Genomic DNA, 13,249 nt, shown 5'->3' on the forward strand with positions numbered 1-13,249 from the left:
ATATGATTTACATATTTAGTACTTTATGCATACAGTACTTTTTAACTGGCTGCAGAACACGGAGTAGAAATGATTCATTTCTGTTTGATTCTCAGAGACTGTCTTGGTTGTAACAATAACCTTAAAAAGGGCTGCAATGTAGTGAGCTGACGAACAGAGTTGGCAATTGGCTGATGCACTGAATTGACATGTAAGAACTGAAGACATGTAATTCATTTTAACTACAAATGCTCTTGGTATTCATACAGAGTTCTTCTCTGGGTCTTTTAAAACAAAACACATTCCTGGGTGGGTTTTTGTTTTGTTTTTACAAGTGTTCATATTTACACAGCCTTTTCCAATTACATTTTAAATATTTGGGGGAGGATTTATGACTGGGAGGATCTCATCTTTCTTCCAAAGTGTGAAACAAAATTCTTGTGAAATTTTGCAAAATGCTGTTGTAGTAAGAACACTGTTGTTCAGTGGTGATACATTCTTTCCAAATGCCAGTGAGAGATATTTCTTCTCATACGCTTTTCTTACTGCCTTAAAAATTCATATACTGCATATATGGATGGATATTTATAATATCATTATTAATCCTTGAATATACATCACTTACCATGGACATGGGCTTCCCAGGTTGCACTGGTGGTTAAGAACCTGCCTGCCAGTGCAGAAGATGGAAGAGATGCAGGTTCGATGATCCCTGGGTTGGGAAGATCCCCTGGAGGAGGGCATGGCAACGCACTCCAGTATTCTTGCCTGGAGAATCCCATGGACAGAGGAGCCTGGTGGGCTATGGTCCATAGAGTCACAAAGAGTCAGACATGCCTGAAGCAACTTAGCACGCACGCACGCACCATACATAAAAGTTCTGTCTTTATTCTCTTAGACTTTAGACTTCCCCCAGTGATAGCACTGGAATCTCCTTGACAACAGTAACCTTTTATTTGGCAACCAAATCCCAAGTAACAACTCGAGAGTGTTCCTACGCTAAATCTTTTCTGATATCTCACATTGAATTCTAATTACTTTTTTTTTTTTAACTCTTAAGTGACTCTAGCTGTATTAACCCACTACTGCCCTGTACTGGAAATCTTCTTCAGTAGTTTATATAGTCCAAGTCCATATTATCTGATACTTCATACTGGCCAGTAGTCTACCTATCAATCATTACTACTGCTATCCCCATAAAAAAAATTAAAGATGAAATCCCTGTAGAAAAATAATCAGTATAGGAAGATGGTGACGCATCTTCCCATACTGAAAAAAAACTGATGAGTTGATGGCTCATCGAACTCGAACACATGGTTTGTTTTTCCCTTTAGAGTAACTTGTAACGTGATAGCACTCCTCCTTGGTGACATCTCAATCCCATCTGACTCGATGATTGAGTTTAAGCCAGGATTTTGATGGTCTATGAATTCTGAATTCTGTAGTAGTACTTTTTTGTTAATATGGACTTATTACCCACTTGCCACTTAGTTTATCAGCCGGTGGTTAAATCCAGTTTCTATCAGTAAGTAAATGCCTCCACATTATCACTCGGCAGCAGGCTGCCAACGGAGACAGCCTTGTCCCTGTCATTAACAAGCACAATGTATGCAGAACACCAGAGGGGAATTAAAACCACAAAAAATACCTCAGGGTGGTATTTTTAATATGAGAATTTAATTTGTAATTTCACAGATTAAGAATTTTGGCTGCATTAATCCCTTTATCAGCTCACAGCAGGCTATTTGCAGAAGCATAACCATAAGGCGATATTCATTGGCAGAAACACGCCTTTGCATAACGTTAAACATCAGGGGCAGTGAAACCTTTTGAAGGGGGGAGAATAAAGATGAAAAATCATTATATTTTTCAAGCAAGATTCTGCTAAATGCCTCCGGTAACAATTTTGAGTTACAGAAATGCTATTTCTGTGTCTAGTAGATAATCATTATGAAGCATAAATCCAGTCGCAAGAAAGGACAATCCCGGTCTTAAATACCGCAGTCATTTCCATCTCGAACAACGTGGTCGTCCTTGTAAACATGTTTACAAAACAAAGAATTTCTAGGCTCTGGAGACTTTGGGAACTAGTTTCTTTTTAGGTGAAATGACTGGTTTTGGTGACTGTTATCTAGGTTAATATTCCGCAGACTGTATTTAGAAGTTCTTGAAATTCTTAAAATTAAGTTTTATGTTAATGTGGAGTCTTGTAAAAGTTCACCACCTGGCAAATGGCAGCAGCAGCAGCAGTGCCAGTATCCTCATATCTTCATAGCCTCATACCCTCCTTTTCAAGGAGATTTGGAAAGAGGGCCATCTGAAAAGAAGTACTGCAGAACCAGTAAATGGATTGTCTTAGCAACCAAGTCATGGTTTAGACTGATCAGTTTTAGGAGCCTCACTTTAATACATATCTGCTCAGGCTGCAATAACAACATAACATAGACTGGGGCTTAAACAATAAATATTTATTTCTCACATTTATGAAGGCTAGAAGTTCAAGATCAAGGTGTTTGCAAAATCAAGGTCCCCGATAAGACAGCTGCCTCCCTTATCACATGGCAGGACATCTCTCTCTCTTCCTTTTCTTATAAGCCACTAATCTCATGCTAAGGGCCACACTCTCGTGACTGCGTCTAACCCTAATTTCTACCCAAAGACTTCATCTCTAAAAGCTTATCATATTGGGACTCCAGGATTTGAATTTTGGAGGGATACAATTAAGTCCACAGCATCACATTCTTAAAGATAGGTCATGCCTTTTTTTTGTTTTGTTTTAAAGAAAAGAATGTCCACAGAGAGAAAACACTTACGCAAGCAGAAAGCAAACCCAGGTGAAGAGAAGAAGATTGTAACAAAAGTAAATTCAAAGTGGTCTCCAACCTTCTTGGCCTACTTTTAATGTAGCAGACCTTTCGGGATGAGAATCAAATGTTATTAGAACCTTGGTTACACAGAGCCCTGCAGTCATTCCATGAATTCTTATAAAAACGAAGTTATATGCTGATGCCAGACTGTTATTTGCTTTGGAAGAACGTATAACAATATAATATCTTTATTGTGCTAGTCCTTAAAACCTCACCAGTTTACATAATACCAAAATTTAGAAGTAATATATTAGTGTGCCACTGAAGAAGGAATTATAAATTCATCAAGCAAGAATTATGGTACAGTTACCTGGGGATCTGACGGTTAAAGCTGGCTAATTCTAGTGGCACCCTGTCATTCTCCCTCTATCCCCAAACCCCAACAGCCTTGCCCCACTTCTTCACAAAGATTTAATTGCAGGGAAGTAAATCGAGGGCTGATTTAGAAGAAATTCATTACTTTCCCCAAATACACCACAGGGCATTCTCCTGTGTATACTATCAAGTTACATAAATTATTGAAGCTGAACTACCCTTGTCAAAGTAAATGAACAAAATACACTTCATAGCTCAGAGTCCTTGATTTTATTACATTCATTTGCTAATTCACAAAGCTCAGATCTACAGTAAAAGAAGGCCAACAAATTGGTGCAGTACGAGGAGCACTGAGCTGCGAATCAGACCGCCTGGACTCCAGCTTTATAGCTTCAGCTCCACTATTAACTAGCCAGGCAACTCTGGACAAGCGCCTTAGTCTCTGTGGGTTTCTGGCTTCCCGTTTAGAGACACAGTGATCCCTGAGGACCTTTCCAGCTCTTCTGTTGGTAGGGTTTCTGCCCTGTTCCTACATGTGTCCTATATATTATCCTAAAACAACATCAGGCCATGAATGGATCTCCATGCCATCTTTTTTAAAAATAAAACTCACCCTGCTCAAATATATTCGCTGCTCCAGTTCCTAGACTTCCATTTTCTCTTAAATCCTTTTGCTCCAAACTTTCGCACCCAAAATGCGATAGCTGTCGGTTTCAGGCTCTATCCATGGATCTTTGGCCTTCATCTTGACCCATCAGCGTAATTCACAATTGACCACCATCTCCTCCTGGTAATATTTCCTTCACTTGGTTTCCAGGACAGGACGTTTTCCTTTCACTCCGCTAAACATTTCTTTTCATACTCCTTTGCAGATTTTTCATCTGCCAGACCTCTCACTCTTGGAATGCCCTGGGGCTTAATCCTCAGATCTTCCTATCTGCATACACTCCCAAGAGCCCAGATGATCTCATTTAATCTCATGATTTAGATATCATCTGTGTATACTGACAGCTTCCAAATTTTAATCTCCAGGCCCATCTTCCTTGATTCCAGACTTGCATATCGCGCTCCTACTTAACATCTCCATTTGGATGTCTAGCAGGCATCTCCAGCTTCATATTACCAAAACTGAACTCCTTATCTTTTCCCCCAGACTTGCTCGTTTTATAGTCTTTACTCTGTTCATAAATGGCAATGTCATTCTTCCACTTGTTGGAAGTTACCCTTGATTCTTCTTTTGGTACACCCAAACCAAGTTCTTCTGTAGACCCCGTTAGCATACCTTCAAAGTAGACCAGTAGACCATCCTAACTTCTCCCCTGCCATCACCCACCCCATGCCACCTGCCATCGTCTTTCACCTGCATTTTTATAGTAGTGAAGTCGTTCAGTCGTGTCTGACTCTTTGCAACCCCATGGACTGTAGCCTACCAAGCTCCTCTGTCCATGGGATTTTCCAGGCAATAGTACTGGAGTGGATTGCCATTTCCTTGCCTGCTTCTCCTTAGAAAGGCTTTGATGTTTGCTTTTTCTTCAGTTCATCCTTGATCTTCCTCTAGATTTTTCTATGACTTGCCCTCTCACCTTGTTTGGGTCCCTGCTCAAAGGTACCTTTCCTGGGAAGCTTTCACTGACCTGTTCCACTCCAGCACTTCCTGTTTCTTGCCCCTGCTTTCTTTTTCTTCATAACACTTAGAACTAGTTGATTTATTTGTCTGAGTATTTATCATCATTTCAGTTCAGATCAGTCGCTCAGTCATGTCCGACTCCTTGTGACCCCCATGGATTGTAGCACGCCAGGCCTCCCTATCCATTGCCAACTCCCGAACTTTACTCAAATTCATGTCCATTGAGTCAGTGATGCCATCCAACCATTTCAGCCTCTGTTGTCCCCTTCTCCTCCTGCCTTCAATCTTTACCAGCACCAGGGTCTTTTCAATGAATCAGCTCTTCACATCAGATGGCCAAAGTATTGGAGTTTCAGCTTCAAATGAGTCCTTCCAGTGAATACCCAGGACTGATCTCCTTTAGGATGGACTGGTTGGATCTCCTGCAGTCCAAGGAACTCTCAAGAGTCTTCTCCAACACCATAGTTCAAAAACATCAATTCTTCGGTGCTCAGCTTTCCTTATAGTCCAACTCTCACATCCATGCATGACTACTGGAAAAACCATAGCTTTGACTAGATGGACCTTTGTTGGCAAAGTAGTATCTCTGCTTTTTAATATGCTGTCTAGATTGGTCATAACTTTTTTTCCCAGGAGCAAGTGTCTTTTAATTTCATGGCTACAGTCACCATCTGCAGTGATTTTGGAGCCCAGGAAAATAAAGTCTGCCACTGTTTGCACTGTTTTCCCATCTATTTCCCATGAAGTAATGGGACCAGATATCATGATCTTAGTTTTCTGAATGTTGAGTTTTAAGCCAACTTTTTCACTCTCCTCTTTCACTTTAATCAAGAGGTTCTTTAATTCTTCTTCACTTTCTGCCATAAGGGTAGTATCATCTGCATGAGGTTATTGATATTTCTCCCTGGAATCAATCTTGATTCCAGCTTGTGCTTCATCCAGCCCAGCATTTCTCATGATACATATAAGTTAAATAAGGAGGGTGACAATATACAGCCTTGACATACTCCTTTCCCGATTTGGAACCAGTCTGTTGTTCCATGTCCAGTTCTAAGTGTTGCTTCCTAACCTGCATACAGATTTCTCAAGAGGCAGGTCAGGTGGTCTGGTATTCCCATCTCTTTAAGAATTTTCCAGAGTTTGTTGTTGGTCCATACAATCAAAGACTTTGGCATCATCAGTAAGGCAGAAGTAGATATTTTTCTGGAACTCTCTTTCTTTTTCAATGATTTAGCGAATGTTGGCAATTTGATCTCTGGTTCCTCTGCCTTTTCTAAATCCAACTTGAACATCTGGAAGTTCACAGTTCACATACTGTTGAAGCCTGGCTTGGAAAATTTTGAGCATTACTTTACTAGCAAGTGAGATGAGTGCAATTGTGCGGTAGTTTGAGCATTCTTTGGCATTGCCTTTCTTTGAGATTGGAATGAAAACTGACCTTTTCCAGTCCTGTGGCCACTGCTGAGTTTTCCAAAGTTGCTGGCATATTGAGTGCAGCACTTTCACAGCATCATCTTTCAGGATTTGAAATAGCTCCACTGGAATTCCATCACCTCCACTAGCTTTGTTCATAGTGATGCTTCCTAAGCATCATCTTTTTCCCCTAAATGAAGTCTACAAACACAGAGTTTCTTTTCCTTCTGATTTATACACTACAGGATTCTGAAAGCCTCAAACAGTATGGGGCTCAATAGATGCTTCTCCAAACAATGAATGGAAGAACGGCAGAAAGAAAGGGCAACATATTTCACTTCCAAGTTCAAGCTAATTGTTCTAGATCAGAGAAATATGAGAGATGAACTGAGCTGCACTTTGGAGAGGAAGTCAGACTGTCCTGTCATACGTGTGTGTAAGTCTGTGTGTTTGTGTGTGGCTGTGACAGCTTGCCAGTTTCAAAGACCAATGTATACATTTTGTTTCATGTACTGGACGTCCAGCATTGCATTTCTACCTGACTTTTTGAAAGAGAAGATTGTAAATATATAAATGGAAACTTTTTATTCTGTCCACAGTGTCTTCTATTTTTACCGTCCCCAATGTAAGACTGCAACCGGAAGCCGGAGAAAGCATGAGGACCTTTGGGAAAAACAATAGTTACGGCAAAAGTCTATCAAATAGCAAGCACTGATGTGCAGAGCATTCTCAAGAGAGCACAGGTAGGATGATCAACTCTACTTGGAAAATAATTGTGAAAAGACACCAGATCGATCTTTCAAATGAAATGTTTCAGATTTATTTTTTTCTATCTGGTGACTCTTTTATGTTCGTTATGGCCTTCATTACAAGTTGGACTCATTTCCATATTTTTAGACACCTTCTGGATTCTGACCAAAATAGTATTTTATTTATATAGGCATAGGCAAACCATTTTAGTCATAAGCAAATCATTTCCCTACTCACACATTCTTCACTGAGGTTAGAAATGGTTAATCTTGGAGGATATCTAAGTCACAGACTTACTGTGTGTGGCCCATGCAATTTTTTTTCCCCTTGGTTGCTCTCATTTTAAAATTAGGTAATTTTATGCAATGTCTAGATTTCTGGCTTTTCTTAAAAAATCAGCAACTCTAGCAATATTGCACTCACATTCCTGCCAGAAGTTTGTGTGTATAGCTGAACTGTCTACCTCCTTTGAAAAGGACATGGGCTCCCTAGGTTTGCTTAGTGGCCATTTGGGTCACTCCACTCCCTTCTGATTCCTGCGTGGCCCCTGGTACAATCCTTATCATGGCGAACCTTTTCTTTTCCTGCTTTCTGACTTTGACCTTTGCTCTTCTGCAGATGGAAAGTAGAACCTAAGCGAGACAATCTCTAGGCATCAGACTGTCCCAGTGGTTATCACATAGGCATTACAGAAACAAGCATAGGCAACCTCTGAAAAGGCTGTGTCTTTATTGCCAGTTGGGAATGTCTGGGTTATTCCAAGGTTTATGCTGATATATACCTTTTTGTTTAATGCAACATAATTCTGAAATGAATAGAGAACCAGCTTTTTTGTGGGGAAAGCTTTTTATTTGCTGGCTCGTATGTTACTTGCTCATGTCACTGCTCAGTCACTAAATGTTCCAGTGAATCCAAAGATACAGACAGTATTGCAGGAGCTCCTCTTTCTTCCTCTCACTCTTAATTTGGAATATATTAACAGGCTGAACTATCAGAACATTAATTGCCCACATTGTCTACTGGGTGACTAGACTATACCAGTGAACTCAGGTTTTGGGGACTCAATGAATGTGGGGGTCAGTTTTGGCCTCTCAGGAGTTCGGTGGTGATTTATGAATGATTGGAGAGTAGATTCCCAGATTGATAAAAGATGGTGTATAAATGCCAGTCAGGAAGTATTACTAGTAGACTTGCCATTTCATTCATAAGAGTAAGATTCTTCCTTCTTCTGGTTATTTCTCTATATTGGATAAAAAGCTACCAAGAAGCATAGCTTTATTTGCCCAACAGCATTTACAGTCTCTCTTCAATTGGTCAGACAAAGCGTGGGGCTGCGTTTTTGACCAGTTATCTGCTGGTTCTGAGAATGATTTTAATTCATGAGGGTTACAGCAGATGCTTTTTAAAGTATTTAACCTGCATTACCATAATGAGAGCCCCTGGCTTTATAAACCCCTTAATTCAGTAGGGCAAAACAAAAAGTGAACTTCATTTGTGCTATTGCCTTGTACACACACACACACACACACACACACACACACACACACACACACAGAAACACAGACACACACACACTCTCAAGCCTGAATTTCCATCTCAAGGCTGTATCCTTTCTGTGCCCTTTGGAGGTCTCTCTGAGCTGAGCCTGGCCAGTCAAAACTGCTAGAACGTGCTTTAGGTCAGCTTTTCCATATAAATTAAATCAGGCTCACTGGACACAAGTGTTCTCCATAAGGTCTCAAAAATTGACATATATATGGAATTTAGGAAGATGGCAATGACGACCCTGTATGCAAGACAGGAAAAAAGACACAGATGTGTATAACGGACTTTTGGACTCAGAAGGAGAGGGAGAGGGTGGGATGATTTGGGAGAATGGCATTCTAACATGTATACTATCATGTAAGAATTGAATCGCCAGTCCATGTCTGACGCAGGGTGCATGGGGATGACCCAGAGAGATATTGTGGGGAGGGAGGTGGGAGGGGGGTTCATGTTTGGGAACGCATGTAAGAATTAAAGATTTTAAAATTTAAAAAATAAAAAACTAAAAAAAAAAAGAAACACATGAAAAATTGCTAAGCAAAAAAGGATTTTGAAGAGCTGTTCAGAACTAGTCATCGGTATTCAAAAGCCATTACAAAGATGATTTTTCTTTGTAGTATGTTTTTTTAACTAGATTCCAGAATATATCTAGAATCTCTTCTAGAATTATCTAATAATACTACAAATATGTTCTCTGTGAATTTTGTCTTTTTCACATCAACTTTTAAAGCTTTAATATTATTATCGTCTTTGTTGTTTTCTTTGAAATCCAAATGCCTCAGTTTGATTCAACATTATATTGAGGAAACATCTAATGTTTTTTTCTCAGAAAAGCCGCATGGAAGTTGGATTTTAAGAGTTTTCTCAGCAAAAAAAAAAAAAAAAGATATCACTTTAATTTTTTGCCTTTGTAGGGTTTTGCATTAATCAAATGGGTTTATCTTAGAGATTAAATAACATAGCCTCTATATTGGCCTGAGACATCCTGCATAGAGGAGCTGATTCTGATCAATAGCTGAATATCAATGTCTATATTGCAGACATTATAGAGTCAAAAGTCTACATAAATAAGGATATTTGTAAGGAAAATATATATTTCCCTAGATTTTGATGTTGATGAACTAATTGTTTAGAGCAAGCTGTGGCATCTTAAATTTTCCTGAAATGTCCCAATTCTTTATAAACCTTAGAGAGATTGGGAAAAAGAGGAAGAGGGAAGAGATTGAGGGCTCACAGAGGCTCAGACTGTAATCTAGCATTTTAACTACCTTTCTTTGGGGAGTTAGACAGAGGTAAATATGGAAAAGGCGTTGTATCACTTCTGATTTTGAAGTGATGGACAGTAGGAGTTCAAGCCTTAGTTTTCCTCCTATACCACAGTGCCCAACTATTTCTAAACTTGCATACTAAGGTCACTTCAGTCATTTAGTTAATAATTCTGGATTTGCATAAACTGGCCTTATTGGAAAAGCTAATGAGGAGCATTTTTCTTTGCAGTGGAAAGCAATTTTGGCTTCAGAGTCTTGTAACCAAATGAAATGAAAAGAAAACCACATGCCCCAAAGTTTAAAAATGGGATAGGAGGCAATGGATGCTCAAAATCCTGTGCTTCCTACAGTTTGTTATCCTCTAAAGATGTGCATAGACCACAGATTACATAGGTTGTCCCCATCTTTTTATCTGCATGGAAGGACAGGATTTTCTTAAAGTCTGAGAGCGCCTTAAATGTGCATAGACATGTTCCCCAAGGGAAAAACTAGAAACTATATTGAATATCACACCCATTAGTATCACTTATATTTGTGCACAGCAATACCAAATACACCCCATGCTGAGCTCAATTTTCCAGTCATTCTAAATTGAGACAGGACGTACATAGTCACTCTGTCTGTTCTCCCTTTGCCGAATACGAGGGATAAGAATGGTCTCTGATCTTTTAGACAGACGTTTTATAATTTTCCTGAAGTAGTCTATGCTCATTATGGAACATCTCTTTTCAATGAATCCACTGGTCTTCAAACCCTATTAAATTCATAATAAATATATAAATGTCTGTCTGGTGCATGAAAAAGCTGTATTTGGTTCAGGTGCAAGAATTAACTGCACACAGATTTTGGTGATGCTCTCCTTGCTTCTAGGATATATCTTTGCTAATCAACGTGATGTAAGTATGAAATGAAAATGGAAGAAAAAATGTAGTAGACTTTTTCTGTTTGATTCAGTCATCAAGCAGTAATTTCCTAAAGTAGGCTGCCAGGTAAACAGTAGGATGCAGAAATTGCTCAAAAATTTTGATTAAATAAGACAAGGATTTTTTTTTTTTTTAACCAAACTCCAGACAAAATGTATAATGCGTTGGTACTTAAGACTCTTTGGCATCGCTGTCTGAACATCCAGCTGATTTGTTTGCTTGTTTGTTTATTTACTTTAGGCTGCACTGGGTCTTCCTTGCTGCTTGGGGACTTCCTGTAGTCTCGGTGGTCAGGGGCTGCTCTTCTCTGTGGTGCATGGCTGTCGCTGTGGGGGCTCCTCTTGTTGCAGAACGTGGGCTGTGGGTGCTCAGGGTGCACCGGCTCCATAGTTGGGCCACACAGGCTCCGTTGCCCCGTGGCGTGTGTGATCTTCCCAGATCAGTGGCCCCTGCATTAGCAGGGGGATCCTTATCCGCTGGTGCTACCAGGGATGTCTTCCCTAGTGAGTTTTTAAAAATCTAGGTTCCTGGGGTATGTGAATCTTCCTTTTAGAACCCCAAAGAATGCTGATGCAGGTAACCTTTGAACCACAGCTTATGACCTCTTCAGTAAATGTTTAAGAATTATACATTAATAAAGTAAAGTAATTAACTTATTTGGGTCAGGACTGGATAAAGACAAAATGGGAAAACCTATCCCTTCCTTTCCCTTCTTTTTTTTAAAGGAAGATTAGTAAGTTGTGCTTTATTAATAAAAGTTGTGCTGTCCAACAAGGTAACCACTAGGCACCTATCTATCTGAAGTTTATTTTTAATTAATTAAAATTAAACTAAATTACAACTCTGTACTCCCAGAAGCAGTACCACATTTCAAGTACCCATTACCCACCCACGACCAGGGGCCGCCGTATTGGACAGGGCAGAGAGAGGACCTTTTCAGCATCACAGAAGGTTCTGCTGCCCAGCACTGGTGAAGGGCATGCCTCCCGCCTGCTTTTGCAAAGAGGAACCAGGGAAATTAAACTGAATTCACTCAGTAAAATTATATTTCCGTTCTAGAACATAATGACTTCAGAGGAGCTCAGAATGTTTGAAAAAGAGAAACACTCAGGGGAGGAAGAAGTTGGGTGACAGAGAGGGACAGAGGTGAATGATGGGGTGACCCGTTCCGTGTCGGGGACAGGAGCCCCCAAGAAGAAGCATGGGTGAGGATCCTCTGAGGGAAGTAAGCGTGGTGAGGTTTCCTCGGTTGACTGTGGTCTTGGTGGAGATTGTGTGGGAAAGTAAGGAAGAACAGGGGGACAGTCTGAGAAGCTGCATGGGCAGACCTCACAAGAGACGGAATGTCTGTCAGGATCTGACAGGAGCTGTGGTTTGTCTGCCATCAAACTCAACCACCCTCTCAACGCTGGTACCCACTCCTGGAGAAACGGCCCCCTCGCTCTCCGCCAGCCTGTGACCTCTTGTGTCTCTGCATTGACTAACGGTGCTTTAATCTCCTCTGCACCGCATGGCTTCTGCTGACCCATCTGCTTCTTCATACACCTCGCTTCTCCTTGTCTCTCTGTGGCTGGGGTAGCCTGCTGCCGAACTCTTTCCTTCGGATTCAAACCCTCCTCCAGAGCCGCTCTGCTTGGTGTCACCGTCATCACGGAGGGAGAGCATGGCTGTTGAGCAGGTCCGGTCAGCTGATGGGTGGCCAGCCAGTCCTGAAACAGCCCCTCAGAAGAGGACTCTGGGCTTGGCAACCTCTGAACCTTCTAGGAAAGGTATAGCCAGAAGGCGCTTGGCCTGGTCTGTACTCTATCAAGGGTAAAATCAGACAAGTTTGAGCAAACTCCAGGAGAAAGTGAAGGACAGGGAAGCCTGGCGTGCTGCAGTCCACGGGGTCACAAAGAGTCGGATGTGACTTAGTGAATGATAACAAAATAGAGGGAAACTCCAGTTTTAATGGAGTCAAAATGCCCTCAATGTGTGATTTCTTAATCAATTGATTGACTGATTTGGCTGCATGGGGTCTTAGTGGTGGCATGCAGGAATCTTCGTCGTGTTGTGTGAGACCTTTTCCTTGTGGTTCAGGGACTCTCTAGTTGTGGTGCGTAGGTTTAGTTGCTCCATGGTATGCGGGATCTTAGTTCCCCAGCCAGGGATCAAACCCATGTCCCCTGCATCGCAAGGCAGATTCTTACGTACCAGACCACCAGGGAAGTCTCGCGTATGATATTTTTGACTAAAGGTCTTATTAAGCCATGTTGCATTTTCTTAGCGATAGACACAAAAGGAGATAACACCCATTAGGACTTCACTTTCACTTTTCACTTTCATGCATTGGAGAAGGAAATGGCAACCCACTCCAGTGTGCTTGCCTGGAGAATCCCAGGGATGGGGGAGCCTGGTGGGCTGCCGTCTATGGGGTCGCACAGAGTCTGACACGACTGAAGCAACTTAGCAGCAGCAGCAGCAGCAGCAGCAGTACTTATCACAGTATAAGAAATTCAAGTGTTGGATCTCGTTTTCTTTCAGTAGCAGGAAGATTTATGATTTTTTTTTTTTCCCCTGCAA

The 13,249-nt window shown here is 41.0% G+C and overlaps 1 protein-coding gene across 3 annotated transcripts in view; it reads left to right on the plus strand.

The window, feature by feature from the left end:
* Nucleotides 1-13,249, plus strand: part of CDK14 (cyclin dependent kinase 14) — a 677,451-nt gene that overhangs the window by 570,194 nt on the left and 94,008 nt on the right. For all 3 annotated transcript variants that reach the window (XM_015095181.4, XM_042248369.2, XM_004007703.5), the window contains one exon: nt 6,801-6,944. In XM_015095181.4, the coding sequence (XP_014950667.1) occupies nt 6,801-6,916 (116 nt within the window). In that variant the 3' untranslated portion in view covers nt 6,917-6,944. The remainder of the gene's footprint in view (nt 1-6,800; nt 6,945-13,249) is intronic.

Source organism: Ovis aries, chromosome 4 (genome assembly GCF_016772045.2).
Source record: "Ovis aries strain OAR_USU_Benz2616 breed Rambouillet chromosome 4, ARS-UI_Ramb_v3.0, whole genome shotgun sequence".
NCBI classification, from domain to species: domain Eukaryota; kingdom Metazoa; phylum Chordata; class Mammalia; order Artiodactyla; family Bovidae; genus Ovis; species Ovis aries.